Source organism: Parasteatoda tepidariorum, chromosome 11 (assembly GCF_982258835.1).
Source record: "Parasteatoda tepidariorum strain Cologne lab strain chromosome 11, Ptep-v5.0, whole genome shotgun sequence".
NCBI classification, from domain to species: domain Eukaryota; kingdom Metazoa; phylum Arthropoda; class Arachnida; order Araneae; family Theridiidae; genus Parasteatoda; species Parasteatoda tepidariorum.
In genome coordinates this window covers 42,384,016-42,406,109 of record NC_141765.1, presented here as the reverse complement: position 1 = coordinate 42,406,109, position 22,094 = coordinate 42,384,016, and the positions used below count along the sequence as shown (strand labels likewise).

General features: G+C 27.7%; 1 protein-coding gene across 1 annotated transcript; it reads right to left on the bottom strand.

The window, feature by feature from the left end:
* Positions 1-21,847, bottom strand: LOC107448559 (homeobox protein EMX1). Its single transcript, XM_016063806.4, has 3 exons — positions 20,687-21,847; positions 14,496-14,668; positions 1-508 (listed from the first exon to the last, which is right to left on the bottom strand). The coding sequence occupies exons 1-3, from the start codon at positions 21,150-21,152 to the stop codon at positions 275-277; spliced, it is 873 nt and encodes a 290-aa protein (XP_015919292.1). The 5' UTR covers positions 21,153-21,847; the 3' UTR covers positions 1-274.
* Between the last annotated feature and the right edge of the window lie 247 nt (positions 21,848-22,094).

Here is a 22,094-nt window from a genome sequence, read left to right as displayed (position 1 = left end):
TTTTTCGAATGTCTTATTCAATAATTTATTAAAATAGTCAATAATTTAATAAATTTAAATGCAAAATGAAATAGGATAAAGCTATTCGTTAAGTACATATATATTAAAAACGTATATGCAAACCATTGGCAATAATCTATCGATCATAAAACAAAAAAGTGATTGTTTGATGCACACATGAAAAAGTACACACTACGTGAAAAAAATCTTCTCATAATATAATTTTTCTGTTTTCTTTACTCTCTTTTTAATCTTTTTTGAAGAAAAATGTGAACTATGGCACTTTTTCTTCGCACTTTTCATCACTGGTGAAAGATGAATTACTTTCTTCATCTTCATAAAAATTGAGGTTTTCAGTTCTGCAGGAAAGAGATATATGATTGATTTCATTAGTTTCGTGTTCACTTCCTTTATTAACAGACAAACGTTGGGTCTTTTCGCTTCTTTCTTTATCTTCCAAAACCTGTCGTTTTTGCTTTGTTCGACGATTTTGGAACCACACTTTAACCTGAAATACAAAACATTATATAGTTTCAATTGTACAATTTACTAAAGCAACAAATTAAAAAAAAATTTAAATAAAGCTCATATTCCAAATTGAAATCTTCTTTGTTTTTGTCTCTAGTGGTTATTTATTTTTGGAAACATTTGCTGTACAGAGTGAAAAAAAAAACTGACTATTCTGAATAATTTTTGATCTAAATTATCGGATTTTCGCGTTTTGTGAAAGAAAACGTATTTTCAAAATTCGATTTCTCAAGAGTTATTCAACCGATTTCGCTTAAATTTTGTATTTTGCCATGTAAAATTACATTCTTTAAAAAAATGTAAAAAAATGTATACTTTACAATTCAACGCAAAAAGTAAACTTAACATTAAGGTTTCCAAATTTTAAACTGCTCTCCTGACCAAACTATTGGGGCCATATTTCCCAGATTGTGGCTACCCCCTATTTTTGGGGGGTCAGAAATTTGAATATGTTGAAAAAAGTGCATGTTTATTTAGAGAAAGTACGTTTTTGTGTCTGATTTCTTAATTTAAAATAACGGCTGCACTAATTAATTAGCTTATATGAAGTGATCTCCTCGAACCATTAAGATCGAGCCCTAAAACGTGCTGATCTGATTGATCATTAGGGCAAAAAGTTATTCAGGATAATCCGTTTATTTATTTAATTTTTTAAACACTGTTTAGATCAGTGGTTTGCAACCTTTTTCGGCCTATCACCTCCCTCTAGATGTTGATTGACATTTATCACCCTTCTCTCTCTCTCTCTCTCTTTTCCTTATAAAACAATGAATTGTAATTAATAAGCATCGATAATACTGAATTTTTCTTTATTTTTTCCACAAGAACAGATATTTGAAGAAAAATAATTAAAACAGGAGTACATATTTATTTTTTTAAATTGGAATCCATGAAAATTGAAAACGTTGATAGTTAAAATTTGAAAACTCTATTGTTCATCTTTACATTGACTGTCTTGTTCCTTCAGTAAAAGCATTAATGTTCGTCATAGGTCCGTTTTCAAGCAAATATTCAACCTATTTCCTAGTTCTGAGAAGATCTGGACGACAGATCTCCGTTCAGCCTGAAGTATGACGAGAAAGTTCATAAACTTTAATTTTTTTGATTTACTTATCTTTTATTTTAACTCGTGATTCTTTGTTTGAACTATGAACGATTGGTTTTGCATACGTTTTCAATTTCAATATTCGTTAGCCAGACTTAGATAAAATGATGAGCTTTCTACGAACACAAAATTTCAACTGAAAATCTTTCTGCATGTAACTTTCGTAACATGTTTCAGCCATTTCATCGCCATCTCTATTTAGCGAAATTTGTGAATTACAGATTTTTTTTGAAAGTGATTTAATTTTTACAAAATTCAATATTGATTCCTACCGCAGGGATAAGTTTGATAAAAAACAAAAAAAAACCTTAAAATAGAAATCGAAAAATGCTATGTACAAAAATACTTTTTAAATAATTAAGAAAATGCCTGAAATTTAAGCAAGAAAAAAATGTATGTAGGAAGAATTCATCGGCAGAATAATTATCAACGGTTTTCTAAAAATATCAACGCTTGATTTTATTTATTTATTTATAATTTGTGATTATGAACATCAATCTGTGATTTTTTAATCACGTGAATACGAATCTCTATTTTTAGTCTTAAAATTACATGAATACGAATCTCGATGTTTGATTTTGAAATTGCATGAATACGAATTCCGTTGTATAATTTTTAAGTTACTTGAACACGAATCATACATAATATTGGCTTTTTTTACGCGAAGTAGGATATAATATCGTGAAAATACGAAAGACGATGTGTGGTTTAAATCATGTGAATGTCATTAAGTCATGTTTGCATAGGTAAGATAAAGCATGAATACGAATCAGAAACTTGAGAACGATGATTAAGAAAATTGATGATGTCTTCGAAAAGGCGGGGAAAAAAATTGGATTGAAAAAGAAAAGCAGACAACGCTCAAGCAGCATGCCTGAAAGTCAAATGCAGAAAAGTAGCGGGAAAAGTGCGGTTGTGCTAAGCAGAGAAAAAAAATTTCATATCTGTCAGAGAGACTTGAGTGTTAGAATAATGTAATTTTGATAGTTTCTTCTTTTTTTGTAAAACTAAAAAAATTACCGTGATCGGGAAAATTTTTTCGCGAACGGTGTTCATATATTATGCGTAACTGTCGCTAACTTTTTTCTTTGCTGTTTTTATTTTTTCTATTTTCTTTAGAATATTCATCGCCCCCTGATCGCCCCATAGAGGGAGAAATCACCCACTTTGGGGTAATAGCCCCCAGGTTGGGAACTACTGGTTCAGATGATTATTAAAAATAAGAGAAACAAATCAGTGTTCTTTAAAAGTCAACAAACTATTAACAAATGAATTGAAAAACCAGCAGGGAATGGAAGTGCACAAGATATAAAAATTATTGTTCTGTTAATTTTCATTTTTACACGAATTTTTTTATTACGCTAAGAGAATTCATTTACTGTTATTTCAAACGAATTATCGAATATAATAAATGAGCATAATTTTAATGTAATATTTTGCGAAATAAAAAAATTATTAAGTAGTGAAGAAAGAGCATGTCGACCCAAATACCGAAAAAAGTATTAGAAGATAAAAAAAAAAATGTTCTCTACAATCAACCTTGGGGGTTTCCAATTAATTTTACAAATAAAGAAACATGTATTTTATGGTATAAATAAATGATAATATATTGCAGTTTCTACATTAGCTCTGATGTAAGAAATATAATATGTATGTAAATATGTGTAAAAAACATGGAAAAAGCAACTTTTTGGGGATAAAAAAATTATTATTTTCTTGAATGGGAGCAATAGCTAATCCCATATATAATGTAGATTTTTGCGTGCATCTGAGTATAATAATAAAAATAAGAATCTTAGATCCTTGTGAAAGCACAATCCTAAGCACAATCGCTTGCGTTTTTGACAAATTTATTGGTTTTTGTATCAGAAAAAGTTATTAGGTGCCGTAATCCACTATAACAACCGTTGGCAGAGAATTACTTAGAACCAATTATGTAGGAATCACAACTTAGTTGATCAAACCTAATCCGGTTATAAATGCGCAGATTAGTATTATGCATTTTCCATTTTTAAAACAAATTCTCATTCTAAGGAATAACACCAAATTGAAACTATGTTTGAATTAGTTCAATTCTGTATTGTTTTTAAATATGTAGAATTGACAAATAAAATTAAAATATTTTTTTTAAAATTATTTGAAAAAGACTTGTGACATATAGATTGAACATTAAATTGTTTTATTTAAATAAAATAGTTAAACTTGAATGAGACGTACGAAGTTTTCTCCTAAATTTAAATATCAAAAACTATGTCTGTTTATATGCATTCTAAATTTCTGTTTTAATTTCTGCTTGTGAAAAACAGCATAAATTTCGAGTTTGTATTTGGATAACTAATAATAAATAAATTGAACTTTACGGGATAGGAAAACAATAAAAGAACTAAGAACATGTAATATATACTGAAAACACTGACATAAATTTTAGTTAACAGAAGCAAATTCTTAAAATTTGCGAGCTTACTGGTTTATGGGAACATGTAATATATGTGCACTGAAAGCACAGACAAGGTTAAATTCTAGTTAAAAGAATTAAATTCTTAAGATTTGTGACTTATTGAGAAGCGCACTGGTTTGTGGGTACTCAATGTTTAATTTTTTAGATATGGGTTTCTCTTCAAAAAATGCTAGTTTTTGTGTCCACATCAATCATAATTTACTAAATTTAATTAATCTGTACATATGAATGTTCATGTAAGCTATACATTTTAAAATTTAAGTACTGTGCATGACAATTGTTAAAATGTTATTTGTGAAAAACTTTTGCGATGTCTCAAAAACAAAATTTTGGATTTCTTGATTTATTGTAAGTTTTCATTTCAAATTTCAAGAGACTACTAATTACATCCGAAATATATGGGTAAAGGAGAAAATTTTTTTGTAAATATATAATGCTTAATTTTGTGCTTTTTGTAATTTTTAAGCACCAAAGTTGTGTCATACTGTACAAGGAGTGTCTTTATTATTATTTTTAAGGTATCATATATGGATGAACTATAATAGCATCTTATTGAAATTGAGAAAAGAAAAAAATTATGCACAGGGGAAAAAAATCTCTAAGTATAGACTTCGGTTAGCAGGAATATTTGGCTGTAGGAGGTTTGGATAATCAAGGTTCAATTGTAATGATAAAATAAAGTTCTGGGTGAAAAAAGTTCTGGTAAAATTATCATACTGTATAGTAATGACATTTTTTAAAAAATTGTTCTGGCTAATGAAACCAAAATAAACGATATTTAAACTATCTAGATGGTAATTTTTCCGTTAAAATGGTAACGGTTTACCGAAATTTCGGTTTTTAAAATAATAGTTCGTAGTACCATACCTTTAGTAAAAAGTACAAGACTGAAAAGAAAATTTAACCGAATAAATGGTTTTTATGCCATACTCTAAGTTATCATGATAAAATAACCAAATTTTATCACATAATATAAAACCATATTTAATGATTAATTTTACCCAAATCATTACCAAAGCTTTTAGGTAAAAATTACCGAGATTTTTGGTGCTTCCATAGAGCCAAAAACATGGTAAATTTTAACCATACTCTAGTAGTTTTGACCACACTTTTTGTCTCAGTGTGAATATTCATAAAAAATTGCCGTTATTAAAGCACATCCGTTGAATGTCAGATCTTTTACATCGTTATTATTTATTTACGTTATTTTGCACAGGTTGGAGAACCAGTTATGCTCGAATGCGTTTTTTTTTTACTTCTACTTTTCAATTTCTTCGTTTGTAGAGGGCACCCCGAGACAATGGCACGCGCTAGTAAATAACTTTAATTGAATATCTGAACTCAGCAGGAGTAGGAAGTTCAACGCCTCAAATACTAAAAGTATATCCCTTTTCACCTTGTTACAGGGAATCGTCACTACCCGCAGATGAGACTGACAATTAGAAAAACGGAAACTTTTTTTAATCACTAGAAAGTTAGGTAATTCTGTTATATGTAATGCTGACTCACCAGTTAGCCAAGCTATATTAATTTTGATTTTTTTTAGACAGAAAGGAGTTTTGTTTACAATTTCTTTGTTTAAAATAATTGATTTAAAAATGAAAGTATTATTAGTTTTAATTCAAAAAGTTGTATACTTTAAAATTATTATTGTTTTTACAAGTTGTTTGATAATTTTTTTTACTGTTGGATTTTTAAATAAATAAAAACAACTCATGTTAAATCATGAGTTATTATTTATTTTTTATCTTATAATTTAACTCAACTATTTATATTTTTGTTTCTTAAACTAAATGATAATAAATAATAAATTGACTTTATAAAATATAGTCTAGTTTAAAATTGTAAATTTTTACGAATTGTTTGATTGATTTTGTAAAATGATGGATTTTAAGAAAGCAAAAACGCGTAATTAAATTATAAATTTTTTCTGTCTTGTAATATAACTACTTATTTTAGTGGTTATTAAAGTGAATAATAATGAATGACAAATTATTACTATTTGTAATCTAACCACAGAATAAAAGTTCGTTAATGCTAAGCAGTCAAGTTTTGTATTTACTTATATATTTTAAATATATACAGATTTTAACTTGATAGTCAATTCATGACTTGTAAAAAACTAAATTAGTTTTTCAAAGTGGTTGCTTTTGTTACAGCTTTGAAAATAATGTAATACTAAAAATAACATTTCCTTCGGATATTTCATGTAGGACAGAAAAAGGACACTAGAATATTAGAGTGGAGATACGGTTCATGTATATGGAGCCATTTTGATTTCACTTGGTTTTTATAAGTAACAATGGACTATTTAAATTATTGATTACTTATTTAAGCTCCATAACAAACAATAATTTCATTTATTTTAATTGCAAAAAAGGCAAAAATTTTTTAAATTAGGAATCAAATCATATTGCTCTAATTCTGACTAAAGGCAAATATTTTTTTTCCCTTAAAGAGTCTCAAGTTTCTTGAATAGATTTGCAAGATTTTATTAAAAAACTTAATGAAACTTTACACTTAAGACACTGTAAAAAATTACTGTAAAAAGCTATATTCCATTTATAACTAGCTAAAAGCTATATTCTACTTATTAATTATATTATATGGTTTGTACCATATTTGAACCAGCTGATAAAAATGTTTTGAGATTAAACTCGTTACGGCACATAATATCAAACTTCTCTCTAAAGATCTATGCACAGTAAAAAAATTAACAACGGAATCAAACTATTGTACGAAATAAAACTATGGTACGGTTCAAAATCAAACTACGGTAAGAAGTATCGGCACTCAGGATGCTGGTACTTTTTACCGTAAAATCCATTTTTACCGGAACATGTTACGGAGTAAAATTTCTGATATACCGTAGTTTTTGCAGTAATAATTACCGTAAAATCACTGAATCTCATGAAAAAATATTAGTGTGAAAATCACGATACAATTTTACGGTAAAAGGGATTTTATGGGTGATGTATTCAAAGTGCCAGTACTTTATATTGTAATTTGATCCGGAATTTCTTACAGTGTATGACACTCTATCATGGATGATCTAAGATTTCGATGTCTTTGAACGATTAAAAAATGATCTCTAATGGAAAACTTTAGTTTGCATTCAAAATTCTTATCTAAAACTTATTCTTCAGAATGAATTATTATCCTGTATTTAAAAATGTACAAAATTGTTCTTGTAAAAAAAATAAATAAAAAAAATGTGCCGTGTAAGGGTGATTTTTTTCACTCAACATGCGTCATTTTCATTAATCAGTTGAATAATAATTGAATAATTAATAATAATTTAATATATTGAAATTAAATCGTCCTAAAAGATGCAATTTCATAAATTAATTATAAAAAACTACAAGTGCAGCTATAATATCCTAGTACTGGAGTTTTAATTATTTCTGACTTTGAAATTCTACTAAATGATTATTAGTACAGTGAGAAAAAATGTATTGCCAAAACTACTAGAATATGGTAAAATTAACCTTGTTTCTGACTCTATGGAAACACAAAAAGCTTGGTAATTTTTACCGAAGTGCTTTGGTAACATGATTATGGTAAAATTAACAATGAAATATGGTATTATAATAAGTGGTAAAATTTGGCAACTGTGGTGAAATTCGGTTATTTTATAATAATAACTTAGAGATAAAAATTCGGTTAAATTTGCTTTTCTGTTTTGCACTTTTAACTAAATGTGTGGTAATAAAAACTATAATTTTGAAAACCAGAATTTTAGGTAAACCGCTACCATATTAACGGAAAAATTATCAAATGTATGGTTTAAATACCGCATTTCTTTAACCAGAAATGTCATTATCACACAATGCGGAAATTTTACCAGAATTTTTTTTCTCCGTGCAATAATTTAGTTTATTTATTTATTTTTCAATTTACATAATTGACCTAAAAATGCTTTAAAAATAAAGAGACCTAAAAATAAAGACGTAGTATGGCTATAACTTCGTTGAATTCTAAATGACATATTTTTGATAATTTTGACTCAGAAAACAACGACAAAATAGTAGTAAGTTTCTAAAACATATTTCAAGCCAAACATTCTGAAACAAAAGAATAGATGGATGTTAATTGGTGAGAATTTTCGGTCAAAAAAATATGTATTTTGTTGGTTATGAATGCGGGTGAAACGTGGAATTCTGAGGAAGCATTTTGAAACTCATGGGAATAATATAAAAAAAGGTTGTACTGACCTTCATTTATGTGTTACAATTCATTAATTTCAAAACTAGTATTTGTCTAAAAATATCTTTTGTTGATTTCTAAGAAAAAGCAACAAAAATCAAAGGCTTCTATACAAAGCCGGGACAGTCGTTTTAATTATAAATTTTTCTAACTGAAAAGCTTTAAGAGTCTAATATTTTTCAATTTTAATTATTAGTTATTAAAATTAATTTTTTAGATAAATTTTTTATTTAATTTTGAAACAAAAAGTGAGTTTAATATTCAGTTGAATAGTTTATATGTAAGGGAAAGTCGGCTATAGTTGATTTAAATAAGCAGCTTAACCCTTTAAAAATGTTTTTATATTTAATTTTTTTTAATTTCACATTTTCATTAATAGGTAAAAAGGAAACAATTCTACATAATACTACGGCAGTTGTTTAAACTGTATTATTTTAATTTTACGAAAGTTTTAGAAGTCAATTATAATTCAGTTTTAATGTTTTTAATTTTAATCTTTTTAAACTGTATTTATTTTTACTTTCCTTAAATCATTTTTTCCTTTATGGATAAGAGCATAGTAATAATTGATATCTTCAATCTAAAAGTCACTGGACTTGGACAGCATTCTGTGAAAGTTTCCTTTTTAATTTCAGCAATGCAAGAAAAGAAAAATTAAATTTTTTAGACTTTTGACGCAGAGCAAAGGAAACAAATTCCTTAAATTAAAGGTGAAGATTTCATTTATTTATAAAAATAGATGAAATTTGAATGTTTGTAAAATAGAGGTAAAATTTTCTTTTACTTGGCTGAATTGTCTAAGAATTTAAATTTGCTATTATAATTTTACATTAAGTTATTTTGGAACACATTATACAATATTTTAGGAAAATTTTTGAAATAAATAGATATTTAAAGTAATAATTTCTTTACATGCTTTTTTGAGTTCTTTATAAAAGGCGCGGGGAAAAGTGATCTGAAATAATTGTTGTTACTAGATTTTTTTGTAAAGCAATTTACATCTTCCGAACTTTATTAAGAAGAAAATAATTAATTTTGATCTATTAATTAACCAATGTATAATGGCATATGAAAAATAATGGATAATAAAATGCAATGTATTTTTAACCACATACTTAATCTCAATTTAATCACAACATAACAACTTTTAAATTCGCTTCGTGAACTGCCCCTAGTCTTATAGTGTCAAATTTTTTGGACATCTTATTTTTATTCATACACTGCTAAAAACTTTGGAACGGCTGAATTTATAACGATAATAATCTGCGAACAAAAATTTGTGGAAGCATATAGAAAGTAGTTTCAATAAGATATAGTTTTATAATATATGATAAAATTTGATAAATGAGGTAAAATTTGATTATTTTATTGCGTTATCTTGATACCTTAGAGCATGGCATAAAAATCATTTATTTAGTTAAATTTACTTTTCAGTTTTGTATCTTTAACTAAATGCATTACAGCAAAAACTATAATTTTGAAAACCAGCATTTCCGGTAAACCGTTAGTAATTTTTTTCTCAGTGTTTTCACCTCTCTTTCTCCCCAAAACATTTCAACTACCGGAAAAGAGAGAAGAATAAAGAAATAAAAAAGCCAAAAAATAAAAAAGTTTAGTTGAACTTGAAATTAGAATATAAATGTATAGAATTAAAACCTCTATGACAAAATAATTAATAAAATTGAATTTATATTATATAAATTCAGAGATTTTAGTCCTATTCAGAACATTAAAGATTTTAGGCAATTTTAGTCAAACTAACACAACAGTAACGTCAAATTAAAACAATAATAATTAATATTTAAAATTAAAAATTTTTTTCATGACAGTATATGAGCAAAACTCCATGTTTAATTCAATTTAACATTGGTTATTTGCTAAAATGTAAAACGATTATTTCTCCTGAAGAGGGTTAAATAAACGACAAAAAGAGCTTAAACAATAGATTTTTCGGTGGGAGGTTTTATGTTCGATTCTTGTTACATGTCATCTATTTTCTCTTAATTGTTGGGGTGGAGTTAATAATAATTGACAACAGAAGCAATCATCGACCTGAGAGTTAGAAATGATTGATGATTAAAGGAAGTGGTGGGTTGGTAATAATTGGAAGTAGCCGTCGACCTTTAAATGGGACAAGTCAACCAATTAATTCCTTTACCGTTTTTATAACGCCGTTTTGTTATTTCTATTGAGAGAAGACTACCAATAATTATTGATGCTTGCTTTCCTGTATAATGTCCACGCGCCGCTAGTCCATCAGCAATTAACTGCGCTCGTAGAAGCAAGACGATCTTAGAATTCTTATCTAAGTTCTGATAATGAGCGTGAATTATTAGAATTTGGTATCGTAATTCCGAGCCAAGTGATGGTATTAAAAAAAGAGACAAAAAGATGTGATGGACTGTTGCTTGCCTTGATTTCTCTGGGGAAAAAAAGAAGCAATTTGTTTTTCTTGGTTTTTAATGGATGGATTTCTTTTTTATCTCTTGGCCTCTTTTAGGTCCATTAAATAGTTCTGATATCAATCAGAGTGTAGGTGGTAAAACTTTTATCATATATCTCTCAGAATTATAATTACATTTCTTTTTGTTAAGTTTGAAAGACAGAAAAGAACTTAAGCGTCTATTTGTTTCAAGCAAAATTCAAAATGCTTGGCTAAAGTTGATTCAAATAATATGAATTTTCGTTATAATTTTGAAGGTTTAGGCTGAAAAAAAAAAGACTTTTATTTAAAATTATCTTGGTCTGAGTAACTAGGTAAATAATTTTGACCATCCAAATCTTTGTAATTAAACATTAAAAAATATAATGAATTCATTTTTTTAACACTATGTAGTTCAATAGGTAGTAACTTACAACATTTTTTAGATTAATGCAGAGTTACATCACACATTTTTGTGTTCTGGAATTGTGAAAAACAAAATGTGTTTATTATTGCTTTCAATGTTTAAAAATTTCCAAATAGAAAGGGTTACCTTGACCTGGCAGGGAGACAACGTTAAAAACTACGTAATGAGCACGAATTAACCTGTTCATTTGTGCTTATTCAATTGTTTCTTTAATTGTTTTAATATATAAAAACATTACATTATTTAGTATATTTCCTTGGTGTCACTGTGGATAATTTTTATATATATTAAATACATTTTACTGCACGAATTATTAGTTGGAACTTAGAGCTCTTTGTATTACCTTATGGAGTTTTGAAATGAATTTAATTATGAGTTGAAAAGCAAAAAATTGACAATTAGGGCTTTTAATATTGAATTTCTATAGTTAAGATAAGAATTTTAAAAAGGGAGCATTTTCCTATTTATCATTTCATGATAAAACAGTTTTTTTTAAATCTTATTTATTATTATTATTAACTTGATAAATTAAAACTACAAAATTATACAGATATAAACGTCAATTTTTCTTTACTACATGACGACTGGAAACGGTTCAACAAAGTTAATACGATTACAGTGATTTTGAGGTACAGATAAATAATTTTTTCGATTCAAGCAAACATTATTTCCTATTTACATAACTGAATTGAAATTCTTTTGCATTTTTTATTTATTCATTTGTCTTGTCTTAAATTTGTTTTGCTCCAAAATGCAGAAAAGTTTCAAATTATTTCAAAGAAAAGTTATTTTAAAACCACCACTTTAACACTGTTTTCAAAATATAATAGTAATTGATAAAAATAGAATTATGATGAAATAAAACAATAAATTATGTATGAAGCAAAATATGAAATAAAAACAAAAAACCTAATATCCACGTACCCGAAATCGGGCAGATTTTAATATAATTTGCAACCAACCCTTCTTCCTGAACCATTGCTTACAAGAGTTCTATACCTTTTGCTTTAATGAGATACACAGTGATTCATAATTTTAGTTTTTTAAAAAAAAAGTCAAGTGATTTCACAGATTTTCAGTTTTTTTAAGTCTCTTGAAATTAAAAAAAAAAAAAATAAAGAAATAAAAAAATAAAGGGTTAGTTTAAAAGTGTTTGATTCATTTTCCCCGTCAAAGATGCTTATTAAAATCTGATATCTGATTAAAAATTGCCTCTGAATACTAACTAATAGTTTCATCTCAAATCCCTATAAAGGAACAACACTACAAGAACTTTCAATAACTATGCGAGAAACAGAATGATCAACAAAAATGTTTAATAATTTTAGTCACACCTACAATTCTAAAACATATATATAAATAGATAATTTCAGTAATCAATACTGTAAACAAGATATAAAGAAAGGAAAATTCTTTTAGGAACAGATATGGGCTTTAATCTTTGGACTCTCATTTCCGCTAGGAGAGAGAAAAATAAAAATAAATATTCAACTGTGACTGTACCTAACAGTCACCTGTCCGAACAGAATAAATAACAAAGAGAATTTAGTACCGTGAAAGTGTGACTTCAGCTCAGCATGTGTAGTGATGCTGTTGGCTTTGCCATTTCTTTCAATACTCCAACTGTGACAACCAGGGAAAGATAAAGATTTTGAAAGAAAGGAAAATATATTCTTTGCTTATCTGAAAGTCCAGAAAATGATGGGGAACTCAGAAGATACATTTAATCGTTCCTCACCTCCATACTAGAAGCTACTTGACTGAACAGTTATAGGGGAAACACCTCACATTACATAATGATCGTATGTCAAAGGTAACATCAAGATCTAGCCTCACCTAGAAACTGGTGGAAGTAAACAATCTGAGTAAATTAGGTTTATCTTGTAGGCGCGATTAGACAAGTATGGTCTGCAGCTGCAAATATTCTTGGCAATTCTTATACAGATAAATGTTATTAAGGTATATTTTATTATTGGGACAAACAATATCATATCCTATAAACATTAAAATAGCAATAAAATTACTTACACGAAGATATTGTTATTAAGTATTTTTTTTTCTTTCTTTTCCCGAAGAAATTTCGATTGTTAGACCTCAAAACATGGAGATGCATATATGTATCAGCTCATATTTTTCTTTGATATTTACTTTGTGACAAAGATATTTTTTAATGCTAGAATGTAAAATGCTCTTTCGGGAATTTGTTTGTGAATTCTTTTGTTTGTTAAGCCATCCATCTTGGTTGTTGTTATACCATAATCCTTATCTTCCATTTTGCTTGATTTCGATTTAAAATTCTCTATCAGTAGAAAAACTAGAACTTCTAAACTAGAACACATTCGGGTATTTATTATCATTCATTTTAATTTATTGTAAATTGAATATTTTAGTTTAGATTATTTTAATATTAATTAATAAGGAATTAATAATTGTGATGGAAAGGCGGAATTTAGAAAAAGTACTAAATTGGAACATTGTATACACTTACCGACTTGCTACATTGAAATAAAATTAATCTTAAAAATAAGACAAAATAACTCACCATCTTACAATAATTATATTCATAGTTTGGTTAAGAGTAAATTTCATTTATTAGAATTAAAAAAAATACTCTATAAAAAAAAATATTTTGATTGTAATTTATGTAGGGATGCACAACCTTTTTCCATGAAAAGCTGCGTATCCAAGTATTTACACATGCATTTAGGATAATTTTTATGTATCAACGCAATTATTTTTATCAGCCAACTTAGTAATATAATGCATGAGCAGAGTGTCGTATTAATACATGCTAAAAATAATGGGATTTTGAAAAACCATGTGGTAATGCGTATTGCCGAAAAAACGATAAAAAAAATAGCGTGGATGTACGCTAAAATTGACACAAATAAAGTAGTACTTCAAAAGTCCGAGTCGTTATAATATCGTGTTAAAAAGACCGGTATTTTAAGAGACACCTGGAAATCTTCGAAATTCAAGTATCATAATATTGTCGTATGAAAAATATTGGATTTCTAAAACTATATAAATCCGTATAGTGATAACCATCGAGAAACGACAATGATTTAGATTTGGCGCATTCGAAACTCAAATGACCTATTCAAAATTTCCAATTTTTTTTCCAAAAAAAAAAAGTCATAATAGTTTTATTATAATTATTATAATGCTCAGTTGCTGCCGTGAGCCGCACATCAAGACCTGGTGGGCAGCAGGCTGTGCTCACCTGCATATAGTGTATTATTTCTTGCGCTCTTACGCCTTTAGTGCCCCCCTGAGCAGCAGGGGTTGCGGGGGTGTTATTTACGCCACTGTTTAATACGATATTTAAAAAAAAGTTCATAGTTATTACCTGAGTTTCAGTTAAGCCTAAACCTTCTGCAAGTTGTTTTCTTTCATTTCCTGTAACATAATGATTTTTATCAAACGCACTTTCTAATTTCATGAGTTGAGATGCTGAAAAAGCAGTTCGTATTCTTTTAGCTTTTCGAAATGGAGGAAGCAGATAACCAGATATATCTGGACCTGTAAAAAAAGAAGCACATGTTTTAAGATTTTGATTATGGTATGTTTAACAAATCAAGAAAAAATTTACAAATTTCTTTTTTAATTTTAGAAGCAAAATATAAGTTATGACAAAATGTATTAGCTACGAATTTCAGAGTTTTAACCCATTGTTTCTTTATTAGGTTATCTTGACGCTGGCACCTTTGCAGGTTCTACTAAGAAAACTTTGACGCAGTTTTCCCAGCACCAAACTCTCAAAAAAATTGGTTCAGTACTGTATCTTAATATCCGTGTTTTGAACCAAAATACTGTGCAAACTGATTTCAATCCTTATAAGGTGTTCAATTGAGCCAAGGTCCTATTCAAGTTGAACCAAATTTCTATTCAAGTTAATCCATAACATATTTTATTCAAGTTTAAGAAGTATAATAATAAAGTTCGACTTTGAAGCACATTTGGGATGCAGCTAATTTCAACGATATTGTGGCTCAACATGTTTCAAAATTTTTAACATTGTACTAGCGAAAAGGAAAAAATCGCTGCAACCCATGAATATTTTTATTTGTCTAATGTTATTGTGTAATATTTAAATAAACTAATTCTGAATTTTTAAGCCAAAGTGAGAAAACATTTTTTCTCCATCAGTTCTACTTTTGAAAATTATAAGTTTACATTACTTGTAAAACATGTGAAAAACATATCTTTCAATTCTTCAAAAAATCGGTTTATGGTCAGCATTTCGAAATGGCACTGACCATGAGGGTTCTATGATCCAGTTCTACTCTAACTAGCAACAATATCATGTCTTGGAAAGTCTAACAACTGAATGGGGAAAACATATGTTTCCATGTTTGATCCATATAACGTGATTTAATTCTAATTATTAATTTCCATTCCAGTATCTATCAATCAAATATTTTTTTCCCCATAAATAAGTGACTTCCTTTCTCCATCGCAAATATTTTTTTGTAAGTAAATAAAAAACTATCAAGCTTCAAAGTCAAAAATATATCAATAACTTTCCATCTTAGTAAAAACAACCACTAAATGACAATCGATTAAAAAATATTTTTAGTAAAAAATTAGTGCAAAAACCACAATGAAAGAGATTAACAGAAAAGCAAAGTTGCAAAGTCAATTACGGAAAATATTCTCTTTTTAATAAAAAAGGGGATATTTAGGAAAATCCATCAACGTTGTGCTGCTTCAACAAAGCGAAAGAGGGTTATAATGTAAAGAGGAATTTAGTGCTTGATTTTTAAAAACTAATCAATAATTTTTGTCTTTAATGATATATTTGGGAAGAAAACAAAATATTTTTATAATTATTATAATCATTATTATTTGTTAATGTTTACAAAACATTTTCGAGCCTCTTACTACTGTAATGAAAAAGAAAAGAATTCCATAAAAATAAGGGGGGGGGGGAATCAGGCAGCACTAAGACAGGTGTTAAATGCATTTCATTATCAGTTATTAGATTTCCCTCTAACACCTGTTTGTTCAACATTTTTAACACATCGTGAATAACTTAACTTACATAATGTGCTCACATAACTTCACATTTTAGTTTTCTCTTCATCTCTAAACTATTTATAGCTCATTAAATAGGATTATCTGTCTGACAAGCTTAAGAGATTAAACATCTCTCTGACATATCATAAGATCATGAATTATGCATTTGCTATTTGCCACACTTCGGTGGCCATAATACTGAACTTAATCTGAAGATCAGAGAAAGGTCAAGATTTTCAAATTAGTGTAAACTAACACAAGCTCGTGTATTCATGTTATTTGTTGATATAGAGTTTAACTAGATTAAGCGCTACTTAGAGCGTCCTACACTAAAAAAATAGTATGTTCACTCCTTTATATTATTCACCTTCTTTGCGTTTTTTTTTTTGCTAAAAAGAAAAATAAATCTGATTTGGTTCGTAGTCCCCTTTTATCTTACAGCTTTTATGTAACGTATTTATTTTTAGAGAAGTGTTTTCTTTTGTTCATTTGGGAAACATAGTATTTATTTTAAAATCATGAAAGTCGCAGCAAAGTATTTTATTATCCTTAAAAAAAGGGAAAATGCGCCTTCGTGCCTTTTTCATATGCATCTTCAAATTTAGGGGTACGACTAGGTGCCTAGGCTAGCTAGTGATTAAGTTGGTATTTAGAAAACTTTTTTTGATGCTTAAATGAAAGAAATTACAAAAGATTATTTGAATTTATTGTATAGAATTTAAGAATATAAGTAAGCTTTATTGCTGTTTAGCTTGTGTTAACGCTCTTAAAATAGAAAAAGTACTATAATATATTTTCTTATAGTGTACTTTTTCGCTTAAAATTGATATGCTTATTTAAAAAAAATTTTTAGACTTTTACGAATTTTCATTGTGAAGATTTTTTTCCACCAATATAAAAGTTTTTTTCAATTTTTTATTTGGAGAATATATAGCAATGAAGAAATGGGTTGTAGATTTAAATTTAAGTTCGGGGAAGATTAAAAAACAATATTTATTTATATTTCTGAATACTTTATTTCAAAAAATAAAAATGCAATAACTTTTCGTTGCTATAAATTATTTCCAGTAGCAAACCCCTTAACTATGTTGTTCTGGAGAGTGTTATGATTGAAACTATGGTTTGAAACAAATAATAATTTAATATATTTTCTAACCACCAGTCAACCCACAGTTCAACGTAGGATTAAAGGATTTGTTATTTTTAAGAAAACTGAAATAGTTTTTGCATATGACTAATTTTAAATTTAACTTTTAATGAACTGAAGATAATTTATGCATAATTTTTCAGGAGTAAAGAAAAAAATCAATTAGAATAAATTTTGCGACTGTCATTCAAAGTGTATGCCTATGTACTATAAAAATTTCCGAATCAAACTATTAAAAATTTAATGTGTAAATCTTATTTTACAATTTGATCGTATCACCTAAATTTAAATTTTCATGAGTCCAAACAAATTTTAATTTTATTAATATTCGATAATTAAACATAAATCTGGGTGCATTATCAAAAAAATTAAAGTAAAAGGAAATTAAAAAAAAAGTAGAAAATGAGAATCGAAAAAAATCGTGCAGTGCGAATCTTCTATATATATTAGAATAAAAAGTTACTTTTTAGTATTAAAACGGCAAAAAATATATTTGTAATGATAATAATACAAAGAATTGAATTTTAGTAGCATAGAATATAAATTAAGAAAAAAGTATATAGAGTAAAATAAAAATTGAAAAAAAAAAAAAAACAACTTGGGTAATTAGGATTACATTTGCATTTTCTCATTGTTTCCTCTTTAACATTTTCCATTACTAAAATATAAAAAAACATTTTCGCAATTTCTCAAATGATGAAGATTAAGTGAAATAGACTAGGAGTTAAAATTAGTGAAAATTATTAGTTATTTTATAAGATTAATGATTGAAAAGGAAAAGTACAATCTTCAATGAAAGTCAATTTTGATTCTTTTTTCCATAGTTATGAATATAAATTATACTCTAACTACATTTCATTTATGATTTCATGAGTAATATATGAATAGTATACAAAAATGTGAAAAGATAAATATCCTGAATTTTATATATATATATTGATATATCCTAGCACTATAGCGGGGACTGCAGATTATAGCAACATCTGCAGATTACTTTTAATTTTTAAAAAGCTAAACAAATAAGCAAATAAGAGAAAATTATTGAGACTCATTTTTAAAACATTTCTAAACTTGTTTCGAAAAACTGAATTGAGAAAACGCTGCAAGGAAGAAAAAGTAAAGATTTTTTGTTATTTGATTACAAAACTAAAATGTATAAGAATTCCTTACTATCCTCACATAAAATTTAACTTAAATTTAAACATGAAGTTTCATGTATATTTTTAAGGTCCTTATATTTGAAAATTTAGCTATATTTGGTGTTAGATAAAGCTAATTTTTCATAATAGTAATCTTCGTCTGGCTGAGTTGAGATTGCAGACAACATATATCAGGCCTTAAATTTCAAGAATTGCGGAATGAAAATGGATCGGATCATGATTTATTTTCTCTTCAACACATTGCCATTTTAAATTCGAAATGAAAGAGGAAATCTTTCTCCAAATAGGAGTCATTTTAATTCTGAAAAAAATGCAAATGCCGAAATAAACTGAATAATACAGAATTTTCTTAATTGAATTTTTTTCTGAGCAAACCACCCTTCTCCTCAAGAGAAACCACTTAATTTGCAACTCTATATTAATTAGTACTTTTAACTAAGCAAATCTAACTGAATAAAAATTTTGAATCTGTGTCATTTTGAATACTGAACAATATATGTTAAATTTTCTGAAGTATAGATATTATTCAAATTAAAATATGCAATATTGATTAAATAATCATTTTTATTTTTCCAGTGACCGTTAGAAATCTTTAAACGTGGTGAACTATAATATCAATAGCCTTAAAATAGTACTTAATTGAATCAATTTAATTAAATCATAGTATCGATCTTCTTGAACATGATTGCTCAAAACTATGGTTCAATTTCAAACCTCAGTTCAATACCTTATTAAAGTTTCAGCAAATATGCACCCTATTATAGTTCAACGAATCAATTTTTCAGAGAGAGCACGAAAAAAATGTCTCTAATTTTTTCCCTAAACATATGCAAATCTATTCAATAAAATAAATTCCAAATAAATAATTTTATTTTGAAAAGAAATTTAATAACTTCATTTAATAGATTTATTCCAGACTAAAACTTGTCTGCAAAAATTTCATTCAGCTGAAATTTTGCTTAAAAAAATAATTATTCAGATTTCAAGCATCAAGAAGTAAAAAGAACACTAATCTCTTTACCATTTTAATAATTTTCTCATTCTATTATCATTTCAACTTTTTTCAAAATGTAATTTTTTTTTAATCCAAAAAGTAACGAAACGACTTCTGTTATAGGAAAAGTATTAAATTTTGCTGTTTTCAAAATATGTAGTAAATATTCAACTCAAAGAAAGAGTATAATTTTATTACCTGAGAAAAAAAAAATCAAGAACTACATCTAGTTCCATAAAATATATTATTCTTATTTTGTGTACAATCAATAAATTATACAAAGTGACCTAATCTTTATTTAGGAAAACAATTTATAGTCACTAGAATATCAACATCAATAACTCTTTGCGTGTAGGACATTATCATGAAGAAAAAAAATTCTGGAAAAATTACAGTATTGTATGGTATTGCTTCTGATAATAAAAAAACGTAATTCTGGCAAAAAAACAAATATTTACTCTATTTAAATCATTCATTTGGTAATTTTTCAAGTCATATGGTAAAGGTTTACCGGAATTTCTGGTTTTTGAAATTATAGTACTTATTACCACACATTAAGTAAAAAATACAAAACTGAAAAGTAAATTTAACCGAATAAATGGTTTTTATGCCATGCTCTAAGGTATCATGATAAATTACCAAATTTTATCACATTTACTAAATTTTATCACATATTATAAAATCATATTTTATTGCTAATTTTACCAAAATCATTACCAAAGCGCTTTGGTAGAAATTACCGAGCTTTTTGGTGTTTAAATAAAGCCAGAAGTAAGGTAAATTTTACTCTAACGACAAAAAATAAATAAATAGAAATAAAAAAGCATACCTGGAAATTCATATATTGGGTTTAATTATTTATTGGGCTGTCTAGAAATTTAATGGTTCTTACACCAAAATTTTTTCGAATCTATTAACCACAATTGTTATAGAAGAGAAAAATCAAACACATCTCAAATTCTAAATAAATAATAGTCAATTGTGAGAAATTGCATTGTATATTGGTCAGGAATCTCCTAGATATTATGACAGAACTTTTATTATTTGTCAATTGTCAGAAAATAAATTTTATATTGGTCCGAAATCTCCTAGATATTATGACAGAACTTTTATTATTAGTCAATTGTCAGAAATTAAATTTCGTATTGGTCAGAAATCTCCTAGATATTATGACAGAACTTTTTAGCAATGTTAGTGTAATAGAAAGAAAAGGAACATACCTGGAAATCTATGTAGAAATCTTTGCCGATGAAAATACCATGGATAACCGTGCAATGCCTCACCAGGTAAAATCATACCGGCTAAAGAATGGTCCATACCTGCGGCAGAAACATGAGGCAAAGTATGTTGATACAAAGCTGCGTTGAAAAGACCGGCTCTCTCTCGACTACCGACTACAGTTCTAAGAGTCGGTGAAGTCCCGGTAAGCCCGCCGGGAAACGTAGGAATAGGAACAAGTACGGAAGGCTTCGGTGGCACAGGAACATTTAAAGGAGAATGTGACTTCGGGATTTCTTCTGTGTGAAATTTATTTATACTAAAGTCTTTGACAGAAACCGGAGAAGCATTGTCTCTGCATATTGAAGTGTCTCCATTATCACTAGCTTTGCCCATCAATGCATCGATGGAAAATGTTAGTTTTGGTTTATTTAGATCCATTATCGAAACATTCGAAATCGCTGTCATTTTTTAAATAACATAATATAAACTCGTTCACTTTTCGCTGTTAATATCGTCTGATCAACAGTAGAATTTTTTTCTTATCCATGTTTTTTATATTTATTTTCCATTAATTCAAATTTATTTGTTACTACCCATTGTCTAAACGTGCAATTTTTACAGTATATGTGATGGCAGTAATGCGATTTAAGTAATAAAAAAAGGTTTTGTAGAATTTAAAAATAGCTTTAAATAACAAGTTTCCTGCCAAGCTAGATTAAAGATTCAATTCTCTCTTAAAAGCGATACTCATTTATATTGCGCTCCTTTGAATTTTCTAGCAAGCGATTTTTTTAATGAAATAAAAATTTAAGAATACGTAAAATTATAACGGTGAAAAAAATAACAAAATTATTGTTTGTTGCGTGAAACTTGAAAGAAAATATTCGAGTCTGCAAAAATATTCTACTCCACACTGTGCTCTCTGAATCTTCATTAATAAAACATGCGAGCGTCAACACACAATCTGAACATTAACTTCTGTGTTTAGTCGAATTGATTCCGAAAACATTAATGAATGTTCAACAAAAGCCACCCTCAGTAACTTACGCTGAAATTTCATTGGATCCAACAATTCACGTGACATTCGTTTACAAGAAAAGTCTTATTTACGAACGAGATACGGCATTTTATTCTCATTGGTCCAAAGTTCCACTGTTGCTAATAGATGGCGCTGATCTTTGATTCCCTTCGTTTTTGATTTGGAAGTTAGTTTTTGTTTCGTATGATATTTCATATTTATGGTTTTAACCGTTTCTCACCGTTCACTGGTGCAGCTGAAGTACAGTTATAAAATTTTCCGCTCGACTTATTCAGCTATATATAAATAATTGTTTGATCAAGTTGTCAGAGTTGGTTAAGAATATGATTATAAAGCATAGTTTTTAAATAAAGTTTTATTTAAAATGG